The sequence below is a fragment of the Brassica napus genome, chromosome C7, assembly GCF_020379485.1.
Source record: "Brassica napus cultivar Da-Ae chromosome C7, Da-Ae, whole genome shotgun sequence".
NCBI classification, from domain to species: domain Eukaryota; kingdom Viridiplantae; phylum Streptophyta; class Magnoliopsida; order Brassicales; family Brassicaceae; genus Brassica; species Brassica napus.
Window position 1 is genome coordinate 53,337,726 of NC_063450.1, and position 20,777 is coordinate 53,358,502.

Genomic DNA, 20,777 nt, shown 5'->3' on the forward strand with positions numbered 1-20,777 from the left:
ATATATAGAAAAGACACAACGTTAGATTTTATAGATATTTAACTCATATTCAGTTGATGATAAATAGATGAATTTATTTTATGCATAATTTTAGATTACATCTTATTATATAGAATTATCAACATGTTCTTAGATGATGACTCCTATAATATATCTCGAATCTAATTACATTTTAGAATTGGCAATATTATACCTGGATCAAACATGACTACAAGTCTACAATACTATGTTAAGTTTGATACTTTTTATTCAAAATCAGTTAGTACTAACTCATGTTCTTATGTGTAATAATTTAGATCTCATCTCACTTCCGTTAGTGTTTTTTTTTGTAAGTTTGATACTGCAAATTGATAAATAACGTTGAATCATCAAGGTTATATATGAAAGAAGTTCAAAAGCTCAGCAGTACACTGTTTTTATGTGTGCTATACTAAAGTTAACAGGTTTACTTTTTTCTAATTTGTTCAAGAGCCTCAAACTTACCATTGTTCATGTCGACCACAATGTTATTGTAATGTTACACATGTCTATTAGCATAACCTTTAAAAAATGTTGTTGGATTGATTCGTCGTACTAGAACTCAAAGTATAAAAAGACAAAAGGTAGATAGATGTGGTATTGAGTTTTGAGACGATGGATCTAGTCATTTAGAAAGACAAATTGATTCCTACAAGGGAAAAATGTGTAGACAATGTAGATAATTGCCAAGTAGCAGAAATAATAAGTTAAATAATTGCACGTGAGTTATTCTAAGCCAATCATTTACGTACCTAAGATACTTATCCCATTTAAACCTGTTTAAATTTAAATGTCGACGGTGTGAAAACGAACATAACGCTATGTCAATAATTAATTAACAAATACACAAAAGCGCAGTTCACTTCTTAAAAAGCGTCTATGTTGATGATAATCCAAAACTTTATATTGTCATATGGTATAAACCCAACCCCACCCCACCCCCCAAAAAAAAAACTAAAATAAAATAACATTGTCGATAACAAAATATTCGAGAAAAGAGAAGCACGTGTTTGCAAAAAAAAAAAAAAAAAACAAAAACAAATCACTAAACGACCCCGTGTCTGAAGAGCGTGCCAGTTGGCAGCTGAACAAGCCACAAAATTTTGAAAACACGGAACCGTATAAATAAGAGCATTCTTTCCAATTCAGTTTTCTCAGACCCAACAGAAAACAAAAACAAATCATCTTCAGGTGCTTCAACACTCACACACAGCACAGTTGACGAAACTCCAAGATCAAAATCACTCGACAATGCATTATCCTAACAACAGACCCGAATTCGTCGGAGCTCCAGCTTCAGACTCGACCCGGAACAGGTATCAACAGAAGGAGCAGTTGTCACCAGAGCAAGAGCTCTCGGTTATAGTCTCCGCCTTGCAACACGTCATCTCAGGGGGAAACGATACGACGCCGTATCAGGGATTCTCAAGCAATAGCACAATGATAAGCGCGGGAATGCATCCCGACACGTGCCAAGTGTGCAGGATCGATGGTTGTTTAGGCTGTAACTACTTTTTCGCGCCAAATCAGAGAATCGAAAATAAACAACAAGTAGAGGTAGAAGAAGGGGATACTAGTAAGAGTAGTGGAAGAGAGAGCACGGTGGCGGCGACGGCGGCGGCGGCGACGGGGAAGATAAGGAGGAGGAAGAACAAGAAGAATGGGTACAGAGGAGTGAGGCAGAGGCCTTGGGGGAAATTCGCAGCTGAGATCAGAGATCCCAAGAGAGCGACACGTGTTTGGCTAGGCACTTTCGAAACAGCTGAGGACGCGGCGAGGGCCTATGATAGAGCAGCTATTGGGTTCCGTGGGCCGCGGGCTAAGCTCAACTTCCCCTTTGTGGATTACACTTCAGCTACTACTTCTTCCTCTGTTCCAGCTGAGGATACAAGAACGAATGCAAGCGCGAGCGTAAGCGTAAGCGCAGCGGATTCTGTGGAAGCAGAGCAATGGCGTGGAGGAGAAGGAGGAGATTGTGATATGGAGGAGTATTTGAAGATGGTGATGGATTTTGGGAATGGTGATTCTTCTGATTCAGGGAACACTATTGCTGATATGTTCCAGTGATGAATAAATAAAAGATTAAATTGTAGTTACAAAGGTGTAGTTACTCGTTCATTAAAACAAAAAGAATTGATTCTTTTCAGATCAAATTGTTGCGTGTTTTATAGTTAAAAAATGCAACAGGAGAGTGATGGTGGCTTGGCTTGTTCAAAGTGAGCAATATTCTTGGTCTGATAAAATTATACGACATTGAATAAAGATCGTTGGTCTGATGTAAGAACGACGCAAAGAATAACAAAACGAAGTGTCGGATTTAGTTATAACAGAGAAAACATATTTGGTGACAAAAGAAATAAACAAACATCACTTGTTTTACAAAGCGTCGCGTGCAGCGATCCGGCAAACAATGGCATCACCGAGAGAGGAAATCACAAGTTCTTGGCTAGTTATCTTGTAATGCTGAAAAGAATCAATGTCACAGATTATTATTATTACTTTTTATAACATAAGGATACAAAAAACGAAAAGGGCTTATTATAACTGTTGTTAACGAAACGTTAACCTTTAAAATATGGGCTTCATTAGCTTGCGTCTTTAACTCCTCTAAGTCAATCTCCTTCCCGTTGATCAATTTCGCCACCTCCTCCATCTGGTTTTGATCTCAAATTAATGTCATAGTTGACAGAAACAAACAAAAATACAGAATCTAAAAGAGCTTAACATCAGGGAAAGTCAGAGATGATGATTGACCTCAAAGGGAGAAGCATTGAACCGGGCAGCTAGAATGTAAGTAGTAGTTTCAGAGATCCCACATCGTTTCAACGATTCTGTAATCTTAAGATGGAGGAAGAAATGAACAACATCATTAGGCAAGTTCTGTAATGAAACTTGATTAGGAAGATACTCTCATTCTCTCAACCCTCAACTAATTGTTCTCCAAACAAACTCACAACAGCTATAATCAATAATCTTAGTTACGCAGACTAATAGCTACGGTTCGAACAACTGAATTACACCCACCATGTCAGAACTCAGAGCTAGACAAGAACAGTTTAAGAAGCACAAACAAAGTTTGTTTGCTTACATGTTTAGATCCAGAGTAGTTGTAAACGAGCTCGGAGTGAAGAGTTCGTGTTGATAACGAATCGCGTGATTTGGAGACGAGTGCTTTCTGAGCAGCAGCCAAGAGAGGGAATACATCTGGTATCTGATAAAACACAATTAATTCATTATTAATAAGATCAAGAAATCTAAAGTCGTTCTTGAATGTGAAAACTGAGGAAGGAAAGATAAGAACTTACGAGTAAGGCGTTGAGAAAGGAGACCTCAAGCTTCAGACTTCCATCTAGTATCGAACTCAAAAGCTCCCTTGATCACAATCAACAGCTCAATAGCTGATAAATTGAAGCTAAAACAAGGATGAGAAAATCGAGAGAGAGAGAGAGAGTACTTGGAGTTGGTGACATCGGTGAAGAGAGAAACAGAGAGAGTGTTTTCACCGTCGAGATGGAACACCTTCATCACTCTAAGTCGGCGGCAGCGAAAAGGAGGGTGAAAATTAGGGTTCTACACCGCCGGAACTCGAGAGACAAACAGACCACGGCGAATCAATTATTTATTTAGGCAAAAAAAATACTCCCTCTGTTACGTTATAATTTATTATAAGCGTTTTTTTCAGCACACGAATTAAGAAAACAATTAATTTTGCTCATTTCCTATATAAAAAAAAATTTTGCTAGCTACACGACGTTTATTATAATATGTTGGAAACCATCCGATGTATCATAATGTGTCAATAACTACACGAAGTTTATGTTAATACATGCCACATATACGACATATAATTAAATATGTTAACAACATCGTAGTAATTCGGTCTAATTGATTTTAACCTTAGTTGTTAGGGTCAATCTGTAATATTATAAAGTTAAACCCAATTAACAATATCCGACCCGATCCATCCCTTAGACCCGACCCGACATGACTCTTCTTCCCCAAATCGTGATTTCATTAGTTTTAGGGTTCCAAAATTTTTTTTTTTTGTGCGGTTTCGAAAAGAGAGAGAGATTGAGAGAGACTTGAGAGACAGAGAAAGACCGTCGATTTCTAGGTTTGTAAGACGGTTGGTGAAATCGGAATCTGAATCCAACTTTGATGAAATCGAATCCGAATCCAAGTTTGGTGAAATCGAATCCGAAAGAGCTAATGGAAGAAAGGTAATAAACCGTAAACCCTTGTTTGTTTACTTGGAGAATCAGTCGCTGTCTTTCACCATGTTCTTATGTAATTGTTTTGCTAACAGTGACACAATCTCGGTGAAGATAAACTGTTGGCCGGAAACCCACAGTAACAAAGCACATTACCTTCAGTTGCCTTGCTCTTTAGCTTATAGTTCGATCTTCCACCCAATTCCATATCTCTTTCTCTCTGTCTTTCTTTCTGAAAATCGATTTAGGGTTCGTAATGAAATCGATTTGGGGAAGAAGAGTTATGTCGGGTAGGTTTTACGGAGTTGGGTCGGTTTGGTCGGGTTTTCATTTCTTATTTCGGACTTAGATTTTTTAATTATAGAATAACCCCATTAACTTATCTTAAAATCAATTACACCTTGTTGTGATGTTGGCACCATATTAATTGTTACATCGTATATGTGGCATGTATTAACATAAACTTTGTGTAATTATTGACACATTATGATACATCGGATGGTTTTCACCATATTATAGTAAACGTCATGTAGATGGCAAACTTTTTTTCATTCACAAAAAAATATTATTACCTATACACCAAACCATATTTCAACCAATAGAAAAATAAATTTTGCATAAAATTAATAAATTTTGCATTGAAAATCGAAAACGACACTTATTTTGTAACGAAAAAAATTCTCTAAAACGACACTTTATATGAAACGGAGGGAGTATATATCATAAACATTACTAAAACACTTTATTGTTTGCAAAATTAATGTTATTTTCTCGTTAATTAATTTAGGCAAAAAATATATATATATATATATATATATGCGCAAAATTAATGTTATTTTCTCGTTAATTTATTTAGGCAAAAAAAAATATAACCTAAAAATCACTAAAACACTTCATTGTTGCAAAATTAATGTTATTTTCGTTAATTTATTTAGGCTAAAAAATATATCCTAAAACATCACTTAAAAACTCTATTGCTGCAGAATTAATGTTATTTTTGTTATTTTCTCGTTAATTTATTTAGGCAAAAAAGACATCCTAAAACTTCACTAAAACACTTTTTATTTGGGAAAAACGTTAATAAAATCCCAAACTTAACAAAATAAACTAAAAAAAGCCTCAACTTTTAAGTAAACCAAAATATTCCCAAACTTTAAAAAAAATTCCAAAATAATCATAAACTTATGTTTGACTCTGTCGTTTTAAGCATCCCCAAGTCAACTGTTAACTTTTTATAAACTTCCGTTAATTAATAAACGATGAGTTTTACTCTATCATAAAAAAAAAACTCGTCGTCTTCTGTTTTTCTCCATCGATAACAATCCCTAATTCCCAATATCATTCACCTAAATCCATAGATTACTACACAGGAAACAAGCTTAACTCTTGACTATTTGAAGAAAACAGATGGAGAGGCCGAAGAAGCTTGATCATAAACGTCGTAAGAAGAAAGCTACATCGAGTGAAACAATTGAAGAGGAGCACGATGCAGGGAAAGGTCGTGAGCTTGAACGAATCACCGCAAAGGAGAGACGCAACGAACCTCGACCTGACACTGAGAGAGACTGTCATGATGAGGATGTTGACCGAGATGATGGAGAATGAGATGGTGGTGATAACGAAGAGGATGAGGTTGAAGAAAATCAAGTAGAAGAGAATGGAGAAAATGGATTAAACGTGGAAGAAGAGAACTGTGAGGACTTATCACAACATTTTGGAGATGTCGCGAGAGAAGAAGAAAATGTAAGTGATGGAGAGAGTGGTGATGATATTTGGGATGATGAGAAGATACCGGATCCATTATCTTCCGACGAAGACGAAGAAGAGGTAGAACGAAGAGAGTTGCTTTCCAATAGTGTTGACAGTGAAGAGCTTTTGGCATTGGGGAAGACATTTGCTTGTGCAGCAGATTTCAAGTTGGCATTGTTACGGTACTCTCTGAAGACCCGTTACGACATTAAAATGTACAAGTCTACATCAAGGAAGATGGGTGCGAGATGCTCTGATGTTGAGTCGAATTGCCCTTGGAGGATTTACTGTTCTTACGAACCAAGGAGGCACAAGATGCAAGTGAAAGTGTATATCAATGAGCATAATTGCATGAGATCAGGCTACTCAAAGATGCTTAAGGTATCGTCAATTGCTTGGCTGTTTGCGGAGATGTTAAGGATCAACAGGAAGTTTACGAAAAAGGAGATGGCTGAAGAGGTCAAGAGAGAGTACAATTTGATTGTCACAAAGGAACAATGTGCAAAAGCGAAGTCTAAGCTATTCCGACAGAGAAAAACAAGCCATGAAGTGCATTTCTCACGTATATGGGATTATGAAGCCGAGATAAAAAGGTCCAATCAGTATACATCAATGGTTATTGAGATTATTCCCGGTGCTACTCTAGGAAGCAAGCAAAGGTTTGACAGGTTATATGTTTGTTTCACATCTCAAAGAGAATTTTGGATAGAATCATGTCGACCTATCATTGGGCTAGATGGTGCATTCTTGAAGTGGGATATTAAAGGGCATCTACTAGCTGCTGTAGGAAGAGATGGAGACAACAGGATTGTGCCAATTGCTTGGGCTGTTGTTGAGATTGAAAATAATGTGAACTGGGAATGGTTTGTGAAGCTTTTGAAATCGGATTTAGGACTGCAAGAAGGAGCAACAACAACAATAATATCCGACAAGCAGAAGGTTTGTGGTGTGCTAATTTCTGCTTTTTTTTTGTGTTGTGCTTATTTGATTGTGTTTTCTTATCAACATGGACTTGTGAATGCTGTCAAGAATGAGCTTCCAGAAGCTGAACACCGAATGTGTTCAAGACATATCCTTGCAAACTGGAAAAGAGACAATAAAGATCTTGAATTAGAGAGATTATTTTGGAAGATAGCAGGAAGCTACACTCTAGGGGATTATCAAGAGCATATGGACACACTAAAAAAATATTGCTCAGGTGCCTTTAACTCCCTTCAGAAAACAAACCCCAATACACGGTCAAGAGTTTTTTTTAGGTTAGGATCAGATTGCAATGACAACCTTAACAACCTTAGTGAGTCATTCAACAAGACAATTAGAGAAGCTAGAAAAAAGCCATTGTCGGAAATGTTAGAGGATATAAGAAGGCAATGCATGGTTCGTAATGCCAAAAGAGCTATCATTGCTTCACATAGTAAGACTAAGTTCACAAAGAAAGTTCATTTGGAGGTTGAAAAGACTAAGGAAAAAGCAAAGGATTGCATCAGATATATGGCATGTGGGAATGTTCATGAAATTGATGATGGAGGTGTCGCCTATAGTGTTGATATGGATTTGAAAACATGCGGGTGTCTCAAGTGGCAGCTCAGAGGAATTCCATGTATTCATGCTTCATGTGTAATAACTGCAAAAAAACTAAAGATGGAAGATTCTGTGTCCAAGTACTACACAAGTGACATGTGGAGAGTGACATACTCGCGTGGTATCAGGCCGGTGCAGGGAATGAAATTGTGGCCTAGGATGAATAGGCTACCAGTGTTGCCACCACCCTATAGACTAGGTAATCGTGGTAGACCAAGCAACTATGATAGAAAAAAAGGAGCTAATGAATCTTCTAGTTCCTCAACAAAACTGGGACGAGAAAAGCGTATGATGACTTGTTCTAATTGCCTAGACACTGGTCACAACAAAACTACATGTTCTAATCCGACAGCTGAAAGAGAACCAAAAAGGCCAAGGGGTCGGCCAAGACTTCAAGATGTGGTATGTTTTCTTTTTGTTAATCACTTGTTTAGTCGAGAATATGTTGTATATGTCGCTTACACTTGCGTTTTTTTTAGGGGGAATCAACACAAGGTTTTTCACAAGAACAATCTCAAGCTTAATCAATTCTTCTTTTTTTATTATGTAATGGTTCAGACCATCTCTTTTGTTATGTTACGACTAAAACCATCTCTTTTCTTATGTTATGGCTGAAACCATCTCTTGTGTTATGTAATGACTAAAACAATCTCCTTTATTATGTAATGACTCAAAACTCTCATCTCCTCTCATTTTGTTAACAGCACATCATGGATAACACGTCTTTCTTGTTACACGCCTTTTACGTCTGTTACGTTTCTTTGCCATCTCCTCTCTTGTGACCCAAACGGTTCCAACTATCTTTTTTATTATTTTGTTTAACACCATAACAACATATCTTCTTAATCATCATGAACAACACATGTTCTTAAACATCAAAGCAACACAATTTCTTAAACATTATAGCAACAAATTGTTTCAAAGAAGTCTAAAACAATAACTTCTCATCTAAGAACTTCTCAGACCAAATTTTCTAAAAATATCATCATTTATATCGGTTTTGGTCAGAGAAACTTTGCCCCTATCTCTCTTACTCACGCACCTGAAGAACGCTCGACCAGGATTTTCTTGCGTCCTAGACGTGTAAATTTCACAAGCTCATGACATACACACTTGCTTGGAAATCCACGAGCTTCTGAGTTGATCCCATGGTGAAGAGGAATTTTTTTTTTTTGGGAATTAAGGATTTGCAGAGTCGATGAAGAAGAAGAAAAGACACGAGTTTATGTTTTTAATTATAGAGTAAAACACATCGTTTCATATTTAACAGAAGTTTAAGCAAAATTAACGGTTGACTTCGGGGTGTTTAAAAAGGCTTAGTCAACATAAGTTTAGGATTATTTTAGGAAATTTTTGAAAGTTTGAGAATTTTTTGGCTTACCCAAAAGTTGAGGATTTTTATAGCTTATTTTGGTTAGTTCGGGATTTAAATGACGTTTTTCCCCTTTTTATTTTATTTTTCCAGGTTTTTGTTTTACATTTTTAAATTTGAGAAATTCTTTAAGATAGTTTTCTTTTAAGTTTTTATCAGAAAAATAAGATGAATTAAGATAACACAACTCCACTCAACTCAATAATTTAGCAATTTTTGTCTGATCCTTTCTAACACAACTCAACTATTTTCCACAAAGATTACAAACCGACCGTACCGGGTTATACAACTTCCAGACTACAGAATATATAAACCAAAACCACAAGAACTGGAAATGGAACTGAGACCTAGACTCTTGTGTTTGTTTTGTCTTCTTCATGTCACTCTCCTGTGCCCTCCAAACGCCCATATCTATCAAACACACACACAAATCAAAATGTTATTTCTATCTTTAGTCAAAATAATAATTTATCTGATGATCAAAGACACTAACTAACCTTAAGATTTGAATCCCAACTTCCTGTACACAATGCACTCCCATCTGCTGACATCCCCAAACAGCTTATCCGATTCTTGTGCGAATCTTGCAGTTCCCCCAAATCCAACACAACCTGCAAGAAAAAAATACACATCACAATGAGGCCAAAAAAAAACAAACGAACTCTCACCACTCAATACTTAATATTATTACACTTAGCTTACCTCTCCCAAGAGAGTATCCCAAACGTAGCAAGTGTTGTTATTTGCGTAGCCAGCGAAGAGAAGCCTCCCGGAGGCAGAGAATGCGATGGATGTCACAGGCAGATTCTCACCATCACCATGCGCCTGATGATACACTTGGAGCTGATGACCAGTCCTTAAATCATACAACCTGCACGTCCCATCGTCTGATCCAGTCCCAAATCTATACCCATCAGGGAAAAACTTGACGGTATTAACATCTCCCTCGTGCCCATGAAACGTTCTCACCGCTCGGCTTGCAGCTCGAGTGTCCCACAAGCATGCAGTGGTATCACACGAACCGGATATAAACCAATTCGGGTTTGATCCACTGATTGAGACACTGGAAAGACAATAGATTACATAAGGACATGAGTTTATTAAACAAACCGATTCTAATAAACTGATCCCATACCTTAGTACGTCACCGGTATGTCCAGACTGAAACTCACCGCCAAAAACAGATGTTTTGAGACCAGTAGTCACATCCCACAAGACACATGTCTGATCACCCGAGCTGGTGATGAGATGAGCATCCTCGTTTGGGACATACTGACAGCACGAAACGTAACCCCTGTGGCCACTGAGGGTTCTCGAAACGGGTACAGTTCCGTCCTTGTCAGCGGTTGAGCTGAGACTGAAGATGGAACACACGCTGTCTAACCCACCGCAGGCAACCGTCTGACCGTTTGGAGAGAAGGCGCATGTCATCACCCACGCGCAAGGGAGTTTTATAGCGTGAGTCTTCTGACTCGTTAGAGCGTTCCACACTATTAACCTCCCGTCTTGAGATGCGCTCACGATCCGGTTCCTCTCAGGCGTCCAGTCCAAAGAATAAACCTGTTAAAAGTTACAAAGCTAGGATCTTTACCAAATCCTTCAAATAGACCGAACATCAAACTAGTTCGGTTAATTTTGAAAATGTCTTAAATCTTTGTGAACCTGTAAAAAACCAACATTTCGTTGAAAATCGTAAATTTATTCATTCACATAATTAATATACAAATTCAATAAATATTTGGTTTTACTTTCGTAAGTTTCTTTGTTTTATTCTACATTAATTCAGGTTTGTTCACAACAAGTTCGGACCTAAACTACTCATAGAATGAAGCTTTAGAGATTGGTTTATAGTTACACTAAACACTTAACCACAAGCTACAAAATTCTATAAAGAAGCAGACTTTGAGGATAAAAAGGTATACTGTAAGAGAGAGATAAGATCGAACTTTCCACCCTCACCTTCCCGGTGTGTCCCAGTAGAGTACGGCAACAAACCAGATCCGTCGCTCCGAACTTCACTGGAGAACGACCCTGAGCTGCTGAGTACTTGGCCACTGCCGAAATTCAATTGGAAAGAAAGCAAAACAGATCTAAGAACAAACAATAACAGATAGATTGTGAAGAAGAAGAAGAAGGAGAAGAAGCAACGAACCATCGGTATCTAGGAGCTGGAGGCGTCTTTGTCTAAGTTTGTCACGGAGGCTGTTGACGGTCTCCGTAGCGACGGCGTGGCGTTCTTTGAGCTCTGAGACAGACATTAACGCTTCAGACTTGGGCTTCTCCGTCGTTGATCAAAGGAGTTATAATTTTGGGTGTGTTCTAGAAGAGAGGAGAGTTCATGATTGAGAGGGAAGGAGATCGAGCCCTGGAGAGAGTGGATTCGAGGGGATCACGTGGGGAACGAAATAGTCAAGACAGGCTTTTGGTGTAGTTGTTGTCTTGTTGATGCTTCTGTCCTGAGAGAAAGTAAGAGAGAGCGAAGAGTCAACCGCCGATTGACTGTTGGCATTATGAAAGTGGACCCCACGATGCGTTCAACGACGTCGTTTCGGAGCTTCAGCTGCTTTTGCTCCTTTCCCGCTGATTAATTAATTATTAGTTGTGATTTTGGTTTTGATTTGATAACTCGTCAACGCTTATGATGGTGGAGTTATAAACATTTTTTCATGTCGTGATTATAGATAGCATCTTTCTTCATTATGCAAAATTGGAGATGAGATTCATGTCACACTCATTCCATAAAATTGCAGTTACTAAGAAAAGGGTAATCACTTGTTTCCTTATATCATTATCTCTCTTTTTCTATTCATAAGCAAAATTAGACTATATTACAAAACTATAAAATAAAGGTACGTGGAAGTTTATCCTAGTTGGGGAAATAGCCGTTACCGGCTACAATAAAATATTATTTATAGAATGTGTGTAACTATTAGAAAACTAATAACACCTTGATTAGGCAAATACAAAGGAGGGAGGAACACAAGAAGTCAAGAAGTAAAGAGTAGCAGATAATTAAACTACCCCAATACGCTTATTGGCCCATTACATATCTACATGGAGGATTAGTGACATAACGATGAGTAGAAAAGATAGAGAAGAATAAACTTTTGATTCAACTGCTCCATTCTTTTTGCTCTCTATTTTGTTTGAGTTAACATATTTGTTCATTACTCCTGTACTTCCATCTCCTCCTCCACCTCCCGGATAGACACAACTGTTGTAACCTATCAAAATTAAAATCAAGATAAGGAGAACCAATTAGTATGTGCATTTTTACATTGCTAAGTGGAGCAAATACTTAAAAAGACATTCATGTGATTGTTGCGGTTTGAGAGAAAACATACTAGGGTTTTGGGAGGTGATTGTTGCGGTTTGAGAGAAATCACAATCTGTAGGCCTTTTAGGAGACTTTTGGTAATACATATTCATGGCAAAGGCTGCATGTGACGCCACATTGTTTGGCTCGAAGCAAGCTCCTCCTGGTTGTATCGCCCCACAGTCTATTCCTTGTCCGCACGCCCAATCAATGCTCGATTGCAGCTGCTTATCCGTGGCATCCTTCTTTGATACACACCACCCCGTCGACGCTTTTCCCGATGGCGTCTAAAAACATAAAACCACATTTTTTAGTATTTTAAACAAAATTATTTTGTCAACTGTAATCACAAATTTATAAAGCAGCCAAGATTATCTAACCTGACAACTACTGTTGCTGCTACTACCGCTACTCTTGGCAAGGCCTACATCATAAGCCATGGAATGATCGGTTTTGAAAAGCCCGAAGGCCCGTTCCGAAGATGGTCCAGTCTTCAGGTTCTCATCGTAGAGCGCGAAAATGTAAGTGTCTACGGACTTTCCAGGCATTAGAGGTGTGCCAACCATTGACCTTAGATGAGCTATTAGGTTTCCGTTGTAAGCTTTAGCATTATCCACGCTCGGTCCAACTTCGTTGGGGTCCCCTCGTGAAGCCCATCCTGTTTCCGCCACCACGATCTCCACCTTTTCGAATCCCATTGATTTCAAAGCCGAGTGAACCGCGTCTACCTGTGAACGATGAATTAGAGAGACTGTAACGTGTGTTTCAAGCAAAGACAAACACGTAATATATGACATGAAGAGCACCGTTTGATTTTCCTCTTCTATTATTTTAGCTATATATTATGAAACTTCTGGTCAATGCTGCTTGTTGATGATGACGAGTGTAAACAAATGTTTCAAGAAACATCTAAAATAAGTAAAAAAACTAGTGCGAATCTGGCACGTCAGACAAATCAGTACGCGACTTGACTACAAGCAAGACATCATCACGCATGCTTATCCCCTGAGAAGATAATTATTAACAACGTATGAAATAGAAAAATTTAATTAAGTTTTCAATACTACAGAGCCACAGTAACCAAACTAATAAGCATATTTTTTTAAAAAAGATTGTGTGTTAGTATAGTAGATCCATACACATACGGCACGCATGTATGGAGCCGTATCCAACGTGAACAACTGTCTTTTGTACTATAATAAGAATATAGATATTCCTTCTAAAAGGAAAAGTAGAGAACAGAATAAGTTCCTTGCCACAATCTAGTGCAAAGAAAATCATTATACAAACTATATATTTTAAGACCTAAAGTTCATACTGTATATTAGTCCACGTGAATACTGCAAATTATCATTATTATCTAGATCCTTGTGTGTCACAACAATACATAACTTTTATAGGGAAAAAAAGACAGTGCATAACTTGAAACTAACCCACATAGCTACTAAAACAGTCCACCAACTTTCATAACTAGAGAGATTAGTTGATTTTGCGTTAAGTTTAGTAGAATTTAGTTAGCCACCCAATACAAAAAGTGAATTGATTAGTTTTAGACCAGACTGTAATTAATTTTACCTGAGCATCGAACATGTTCATGTACGTGATTCCAGTGTTAGAGTCGGGTCGACCCGCATTAGGCTGGAAGAGGCAAAACGCCAGCGTTTCGGGTCTCGGGTCACTTTGATAAGCAAAGAACGGGTATGGATTAATAGCGAACGGCGAGCCGGTATCGCTTAAAAACTGCAGAATACCCTTCAAACCGGCTTGATAACCGGACGCAAACGAACCGGAAGACGGCGGTTCTGAGCTACCCAGAACCGACATCGCGTGCACCGTCGACACCTTAATTTTCCCGCCGAGCGACGCCGCCTCGAGCGCTTTTTGAACGTTCTGCATCGCCGGGAGGAGCTGGCTCACCAGATTCGGGTCTTTCGACAGCAGAACCTCGTTGCCGACGGTGATGAGGATGATTTTGGAGGCGGGGTAAAAAGGGAGGACGTTGGAGCTGATCCATTGAGAGGCGGCGTTGGGATCGGCGGCGAGAGAAGGAAGATCTCCGTTGGCTGTGCCGATTACGATGCCGACGCCGGTTCCGGCTAGAGCTTTGATGATGGCGGGATCGGCGCCGTAGAGTCTCACCTTCTGGATGGAAGTGGATTGAATGAGCTTGGCGGTTTCAGAAGGCGGAGGGAGGTTGTCGGCGACTTGACCGTAGTTGACTCCGATGAAGGGCTCTGCATCTGTGGACGACAAAGAGAAGAAAAAAACAGAGTAAGAAACTTAAGGTTTAGAGGGAAGAAGAGAGGAGGGGGAAACTACGTCGTATTGAAGAAGGTACTTACTTGAGGAAGGGAACTGAGAGAGGAAGATGAGGAGGAGAGAGAAGTAGATGGAGATAGCCATGATGGTGAGTGAGAAGGAGACGCAGAGAGTTTGAGAAAGTTTTATATAAGCTTTGTTGCTAGATTAAATAAATTTTTTTACTGTAACGGTTATGTTAGAGAAACGAATTTTCAAGGAAGACATGGTTTCTACTCGTTCTTCCACAGTACACGTGTTGGTTGACTTCTATGTCTTAAGTGTTTGTCTTCTGTCTTGGTTTACTATTGACTATTGTAATATTATAGGGTGATTTCAGGTAAGAAAACTTTTTGCAAAATAAATTTCTTTTTCGACACAAAAGTTTTGTCCAAAAGCAGGTTATCCGATTTAAAGATTAAAAGTTGCAACTTTTAAAATTGTTGGTGGATGTAAAACCGATGAAAATTAGGTAGAATGTAGGATTCAAAAGTACAAAAATGGTTGAAACATTATTCATGTCTCGTAATTGAAGAGGAGACGTTAAACCTCTGAATAATTTCGTATACTGTATATTATTTTTACTTCATTTGACATAAAAGGTGGATTACACTATTCCTCTTTTTTCCATTCTACTTCCCAATCATAACCCATTCTTCACGTTTCACTGACCACCACCAATAATTCTTAGCTTTTGGTGATTTCATCGTTTCCACCTCAATTATTATATATGACTGTTATGTTGACTAAGGATTCTATTCGCATTTGACATGATTTATAAACTTATCCTCAAGATTTATAACCAGCGCTCGCATCATTTACAAAAGAAAACAACCAAAAATATTGAATTGTGTATAAATAAAGTTGCATGTTCCAAAACTAGGACCCCAACTTTTTCTATCCTATGATATTTGTTCACATTTTCATCAGCAACCCTAAAAAATCCAAATCCAAAACCCCCAAGGACGAACAAAAGACGAGATCACAACAAACAAACAAAACAAAAGTACCTCCAAACCCAAAACCACAAACAAACAGATTCTCTTATATTCTAATATGAATAAGCCAAATTAAAAGAAGACTTGATGTTCAAGCAAAACCCAGACTGACCAGAGATTCTCCTTAGCTTAGGCACCTGAGTGCGAGACCGGTGTTGTCTCGAACTTCCCTTCGGTGAACAAATGGTTGTACTGTTGAGGCAGTGCATGTTCCACCTACAGTATTGTAATAGAAAACATTCTGAGAATGATTCCCTCGATGAACAGTTTCCTTCCCCTCACTCACTCGGTCGGTTACAGTAAGCTTGTAATCAATGATGACTTCTGAATTTTGTAACTAGACTCTGGAAATACTTAACAAATTTGAAGAACAGGAGGAAATAAAAACAGGGCTCATGGACAGGGAGAGGAAAACCAAACCTAATCTCCATCGATCAGGGGAAGCACCAGGGACCATTACATTGATCTCACTCGACTTGGCTGTTGTTATAGCTGTCTCTAATGAGTCTTTGCTTAGGTATAACTGGCATCCAGTTGTGTTTTTTTCTTCTGAAACTGTGGGATTTGAACCCGGGAGTGAGCATGGATGAGATCAAAAAGGCAGCAGTGATCCATTTTCAATGGAAACATGAAACCATGGCTGGACATTGCTATGAACCAATACAAGTCTCTCTGGACTAAATATGTTGATAACGAAATGGAGTTTGTACCGATGTGTCTCTAGAGAAAGATATCGATATGTGGTCAGAGTCATTCAGGGCATTCATTAACTGATATTACGTTTATCATCTTTTATATTATATAGGGTTACCAAGTGTTTTGCTTCTTCTCTCTGTCATAGTTTTGTTCTTAGTTATATTTTGTGGAACTCTTTCACAGCAAGAGCTACATCCAAAACTGCAATGTCTCTCCTTGTTTAGCTTTGTTTCATGCCAAGCTATGTATTACCTAAATGTTAACATTCAACCAAATTTTTTGACTTAAGATTGAAACATTAAGAGAAATGGACTAGGAAGATTAACGCAATGAAGGATTTTGTCATATGTTTGATTTTAGTTACATTTTATTACTATCAAACACATTAACAGCTTCTTCCCATTCACCTGCACCAAAAGCAAACCTCCTCATGACCTTAGCAACTGTGTTCAAGGTAACAATTTTATCTTGCCATGAATACCAATAGTCATAATATCATAAGCACCACTCGAATTCTTGTGCCCATTTCAGGACACCGAGTGCAGATCTCCAGTCATCTATAAACCTATATATGGAGCAGCTTATGAACCAAACAGCAGACATCCTGAATGTACATAATAGATAATAGAAGGTACAAAATAACACTAAATTTTTTATGACCCATGGCAAATGCCCATGTTTCCATAGCCAAGAGCCGGCACTGTCCTTTTGCAAGAGCAGTAGCAGGTTTTCCTGATGCATTCCATACAGGTCCCAAGGCGTAATGAGTTTTCACATAATCCCTTAAACCAAGTAAGTAAAGTTCTTTTAAGGCTTTAGCCCATTCCACATGGTTAGCGTCTTTGTAGACAGAACATGGAGATCACATATTTTAAAAATGTACAAGGAGCATCAGTAGATGCGGAGGCATCAAGATCAACGTTACATAGATTTGGGAACACTTCGTCTAGCTCAATATTGTATGAATTGGCATACATAGAGGCAAAAGGAAGGATGAAGAAAGGAAATAAAGTTTGGCAGATTGCTTTAGGGTCAGGGTTTAATTGTAACAGTGCGGTTTGGGTGGCTGGCTCTACGTAATGTCAAGGCTTCTACAAATAGTCCTTGGGAACATTGCATTGGTAGATATCCGGTTAAAATTGATTCTGATTCCGCTAAGTCAGAGACTCATGTCCAAACCGGTCGGTCCTAATTTACGTCGTTTACTCTCTCGAGTTCTCATAATTTGATGGCTACGATGTTTTCTCTGCTCGTTATTTATAAATTTACATTGGTGTTCTAGTATTTGATTGTTTTATTTCTTACATGAAGTTTATAAACGCCGAATACAAGTGAATTGTATGACGTCATATCGTGAAACAACGTCATGCTACATTACAAGAAATTAAGTCAGCAGTGGATTAGGCTACTAATGTGTGGATAATGTGTCACTAGAACCATATACTGCAGAATCAAATAAAAGCTTTACTTAGCATGGACAACGTATATGACTTTTTTTTTCTTTACAAGGGACCATGCGTTATATGACTTTCTCCACCTTTTCACTTTAAAATTTGTATTAAACGCCAAAATTCTTTAAAATAAAAGAAGAGGAGAGACTCTCTCTGAGTTCCCTGCCAGCTAATGCTAAAAGGACCATTTTGGATGATACAAATTCTACAAAACAAATGGATAATCTAAAGAAATTAGAGAGTTTTATCAACTTAACCAGCAGCCACAAAATGAATTAAAAATTTCTTCGATTGATCAATCATGTCCATAACAAAAAGTTTATATAGTTGAGTCAAAAACTCTAAAAAGGAGATATTGATTGCATCGATTTTAGAAAATGGGGTCTTTCATGTTATGGAAAAGCAAACTTAAAGTTCATAAATTATATTAAAGAGAGACGAAAAGGGTATAATGTTGAGCATGTCTTATTGAAGAAGGAAATCACCCTCATTAAGTGTTCCATTTATATTGCCAAATGCACTTCTGCTAGTAGATAATCTATAAATCAGTTCATTTAATCTGCATAATTTGTGGAATATATATCCTTTATGTTTTAACATAATTTCGTGGGATAGTAATTTTTTGTTTGTAGGTGAATGAGTTTTTGTTATGTGATGTGTATTATGAAGGTTTATCTCTTTGTATGTTTGTCAAAAAAAATGTATTTTGAAATTTTTTATTGACCCTTGCAATGTTTATTTGAAAATTTGCATATTTAATGTTCTGTCTTCTTTTTATCTTGGTGAAAGTGCTAATGGAATTAGTGTTTTTAAGATTTTTTAATCAGAAACTATATGATGGCTTTAAATAGATGTGGTATGTGTTTTTAGTTTTTTTTTTTTGAACTAAGTATGTATTTTAGAATTTGATGTAAAATGTTAAGAGGTATGCATGCATTAGACCATCAATTCAAGTTCTATTAATTATCAGTTTAGACTATACATTAAAACAGCCAAACATTTCACAACAAAAATTAACAAAAGGAATCCAAGACATAATGGCCTTTCAGCTTGCGTTCTCTCCTTTTTTTTTCTTTAAAAGTATCAAAATGAAAAACAGGAAAGCTTATCACTGTTAATTTGCTTTTTTTATCGACAAAACTTTTCTGTCCACAACGCCTATTCATATCCATTAGAAAAAATAAAGCTTCTCAATTTGAGAAATCAAGCGCAATAACCTCCCTAACTTTATAAGTTACTGTTGGGTTAGAATTTAACTAGAACCGAAGACTCATAAATACAAACTCATGATTTCTTTAATTTCTCATGTATTCTTTGTGTTTTCTTTTTACTAACTGAAGTCGTATATCGGAAAATATATTGATCAATTTAAAACCTTAGAATACAATACAAGTGAAGATAACATTTCTAAACTAACTAAGAAACAATTTATTATAGTTGACATTTGCATGTGGACGTAGTTAGACAAAGAAATATTTCATATGTATAAGAAAACTTATACGATTGATTGTGTAAATATATGCATTCAAGTGTTTCGAATTTGAGAAAAAAAAAACTTCACATCTTATATAAAAGTGTATAACCAAAAGTGATTGCATGTTTGAAAAAAATTGAAAAATGATTAAAGCAAATGATGTAATAAGAAGAAAGATGTGATTAGTCATAGCCTCATAGGCAATGAACAAATAGCAAGGACAACTTTTGGAAGCACTGAGAATAATGTTGTGGATAAAGTAAAAACAATAGAAAAACTATTATGATATTCACAATTTAAGATAAAGGAAAATTTGAGTATTTATTTCCATGATTTTCCAAAAAAAAAATTGCTATAATTATTACTTAATAGTATATGAAATAAAGTTCAATTAAAAATATTGAAAATAATATTTCTATGGTCTATAAATAAGAAATGAAACCATCTCAACACCAACAAGATACAACAACCCCAAGAAGAAGAAGAAAACATATAGAGAAAAACAGAGATTTTCAACAAAGATTCCTCTGGCTCTGTTTGTCATTGTTCACCATGACTATTGTTCTTCTTCCTCTGTTTCATTTCTTGATGGCAAAGGTCTCTGCTTCTCACTTCTTTCTAGTTACCTAAATCACTAACTCCCACTCATACAATCCCTTTGATACAAAAAAACTCCTTTACTTATTTTTTTTCCTGTTTTGTAGTATTTGAAAAAAAAATATCATAATGGACTCAGTTCAGTTTCAACACTTTAAGATGAAGAAACCTAGAGGATTCTTGAACTTCCAAACAATGAAATCATTCACGAGCTTATTCAGACTCATTGAACTGATTCTTCTTCTAATCTTGATCTCCAAACTCTCTTTCCCTTCAGTGAGACTCTCCACTGACATTTTCAGGGGAGCAGCAGAGTTTCTCGTTAGCCCGAGATTCGTTTTCTTCATTGGGAACGCTATTGTAATAACTCTTTTTGCGATATCCAGACGGTACAACTCAGCTCACGAGCCTATCTCAAAGACAACAGACGCAGTAAGCAACGACCTTTACCAAGAGTTTCTTCACGAGAGTGAGAAGAAGAGATCCAAAGTTTATGAGACGACGAAAACAGAACAGCCCAAGAAGCCGAGTGGAGTGAAGAGGGTTAGTTTCGAGAGAAGCCAAACGCAGAAAGCGTTTGAGGCGGTTCACCCGCTTGAGAGTACATGTGGTGGGAGAGTCATGAAGAGGTATGAGTCGGAGAAGCATCTGAGGATTTGTGACTCGGACAAGAAAGTAGTGGTGAGGGGTAAGAAAGCAGAAGATAGAATGAGCAACGAACAGTTTAGGACAAAGATTGAAGCCTTCATCGCGAGGCAAAAGAGGATTCAGAAGGATGAAGGACACTTGATAATCTAGCTCTTCTTGGTTACTGAATGTTTTTGTTTCTTTTAGTTATAAACTTGGATGCTCTGTTTCAAAACATTTCATAGTCTTGTAAGTCGTAACTTTGCCTTGCTAAAACTCTGTATCTTAACTCTTGTAAACCTTGAAAGTTGTTTAAGTAAATAATAAAATGTTATGGTATGTTACATATGCTTTTTAATTGTAACGAGTTAAATTGATACATAAAACGC

At 37.3% G+C, this 20,777-nt stretch overlaps 6 protein-coding genes across 6 annotated transcripts; 3 read left to right on the top strand and 3 right to left on the bottom strand.

Moving 5' to 3' along the window:
* Positions 1 to 1,155: 1,155 nt before the first annotated feature.
* On the top strand, positions 1,156 to 2,171 carry LOC111207517 (ethylene-responsive transcription factor ERF109-like). Its single transcript, XM_022705648.2, has one exon. The coding sequence runs from the start codon at positions 1,270 to 1,272 to the stop codon at positions 2,083 to 2,085; it is 816 nt and encodes a 271-aa protein (XP_022561369.1). The 5' UTR covers positions 1,156 to 1,269; the 3' UTR covers positions 2,086 to 2,171.
* A 64-nt stretch (positions 2,172 to 2,235) lies between these two features.
* On the bottom strand, positions 2,236 to 3,674 carry LOC111207518 (EKC/KEOPS complex subunit TPRKB-like). Its single transcript, XM_022705649.2, has 6 exons — positions 3,473 to 3,674; positions 3,324 to 3,390; positions 3,107 to 3,229; positions 2,773 to 2,856; positions 2,585 to 2,671; positions 2,236 to 2,481 (listed from the first exon to the last, which is right to left on the bottom strand). The coding sequence occupies exons 1-6, from the start codon at positions 3,541 to 3,543 to the stop codon at positions 2,395 to 2,397; spliced, it is 519 nt and encodes a 172-aa protein (XP_022561370.1). The 5' UTR covers positions 3,544 to 3,674; the 3' UTR covers positions 2,236 to 2,394.
* A 1,962-nt stretch (positions 3,675 to 5,636) lies between these two features.
* On the top strand, positions 5,637 to 8,083 carry LOC111208155. Its single transcript, XM_022706922.1, has 3 exons — positions 5,637 to 5,810; positions 5,856 to 7,961; positions 8,039 to 8,083. Exons 1-3 carry the CDS (start codon positions 5,637 to 5,639, stop codon positions 8,081 to 8,083), a joined length of 2,325 nt encoding a protein of 774 aa, XP_022562643.1.
* A 1,021-nt stretch (positions 8,084 to 9,104) lies between these two features.
* On the bottom strand, positions 9,105 to 11,392 carry LOC111207516 (guanine nucleotide-binding protein subunit beta-like). Its single transcript, XM_022705646.2, has 6 exons — positions 11,084 to 11,392; positions 10,891 to 10,985; positions 10,067 to 10,491; positions 9,634 to 9,994; positions 9,429 to 9,542; positions 9,105 to 9,342 (listed from the first exon to the last, which is right to left on the bottom strand). Exons 1-6 carry the CDS (start codon positions 11,187 to 11,189, stop codon positions 9,307 to 9,309), a joined length of 1,137 nt encoding a protein of 378 aa, XP_022561367.1. The 5' UTR covers positions 11,190 to 11,392; the 3' UTR covers positions 9,105 to 9,306.
* Positions 11,393 to 11,801: 409 nt separating this feature from the next.
* Positions 11,802 to 14,837, bottom strand: LOC111207514 (glucan endo-1,3-beta-glucosidase 7). Its single transcript, XM_022705645.2, has 5 exons — positions 14,590 to 14,837; positions 13,823 to 14,487; positions 12,628 to 12,975; positions 12,276 to 12,534; positions 11,802 to 12,155 (listed from the first exon to the last, which is right to left on the bottom strand). The coding sequence occupies exons 1-5, from the start codon at positions 14,648 to 14,650 to the stop codon at positions 11,974 to 11,976; spliced, it is 1,515 nt and encodes a 504-aa protein (XP_022561366.1). The 5' UTR covers positions 14,651 to 14,837; the 3' UTR covers positions 11,802 to 11,973.
* Positions 14,838 to 19,608: 4,771 nt separating this feature from the next.
* On the top strand, positions 19,609 to 20,734 carry LOC111207436. The gene has a single exon (XM_022705471.2). It carries the CDS (start codon positions 19,891 to 19,893, stop codon positions 20,557 to 20,559), a length of 669 nt encoding a protein of 222 aa, XP_022561192.1. The 5' UTR covers positions 19,609 to 19,890; the 3' UTR covers positions 20,560 to 20,734.
* The last annotated feature ends 43 nt before the right edge of the window (positions 20,735 to 20,777 follow it).

Excerpts from the sequence above, each read along its gene's own strand:
- LOC111207517 (XM_022705648.2), top strand. The coding sequence starts at position 1,270 with ATGCATTATCCTAACAACAGACCCGAATTCGTCGGAGCTCCAGCTTCA.
- LOC111207518 (XM_022705649.2), bottom strand. The coding sequence starts at position 3,543 with ATGAAGGTGTTCCATCTCGACGGTGAAAACACTCTCTCTGTTTCTCTC. Across the intron at positions 3,391-3,472 it reads ACCGATGTCACCAACTCCAA|GGAGCTTTTGAGTTCGATAC; the intron begins GTACTCTCTCTC and ends ATTGTGATCAAG. Across the intron at positions 3,230-3,323 it reads CCTTTCTCAACGCCTTACTC|ATACCAGATGTATTCCCTCT; the intron begins GTAAGTTCTTAT and ends GTGTTTTATCAG.
- LOC111208155 (XM_022706922.1), top strand. The coding sequence starts at position 5,637 with ATGGAGAGGCCGAAGAAGCTTGATCATAAACGTCGTAAGAAGAAAGCT. Across the intron at positions 5,811-5,855 it reads GAGACTGTCATGATGAGGAT|GATGAGGTTGAAGAAAATCA; the intron begins GTTGACCGAGAT and ends GATAACGAAGAG. Across the intron at positions 7,962-8,038 it reads GGCCAAGACTTCAAGATGTG|GGGGAATCAACACAAGGTTT; the intron begins GTATGTTTTCTT and ends CGTTTTTTTTAG.
- LOC111207516 (XM_022705646.2), bottom strand. The coding sequence starts at position 11,189 with ATGTCTGTCTCAGAGCTCAAAGAACGCCACGCCGTCGCTACGGAGACC. Across the intron at positions 10,986-11,083 it reads CCAGCTCCTAGATACCGATG|TGGCCAAGTACTCAGCAGCT; the intron begins GTTCGTTGCTTC and ends GAATTTCGGCAG. Across the intron at positions 9,343-9,428 it reads GTTGGGATTCAAATCTTAAG|ATATGGGCGTTTGGAGGGCA; the intron begins GTTAGTTAGTGT and ends TGTGTTTGATAG.
- LOC111207514 (XM_022705645.2), bottom strand. The coding sequence starts at position 14,650 with ATGGCTATCTCCATCTACTTCTCTCTCCTCCTCATCTTCCTCTCTCAG. Across the intron at positions 14,488-14,589 it reads CTCTCAGTTCCCTTCCTCAA|ATGCAGAGCCCTTCATCGGA; the intron begins GTAAGTACCTTC and ends TGTCGTCCACAG. Across the intron at positions 12,156-12,275 it reads AATCACCTCCCAAAACCCTA|GTTACAACAGTTGTGTCTAT; the intron begins GTATGTTTTCTC and ends TAATTTTGATAG.
- LOC111207436 (XM_022705471.2), top strand. The coding sequence starts at position 19,891 with ATGGACTCAGTTCAGTTTCAACACTTTAAGATGAAGAAACCTAGAGGA.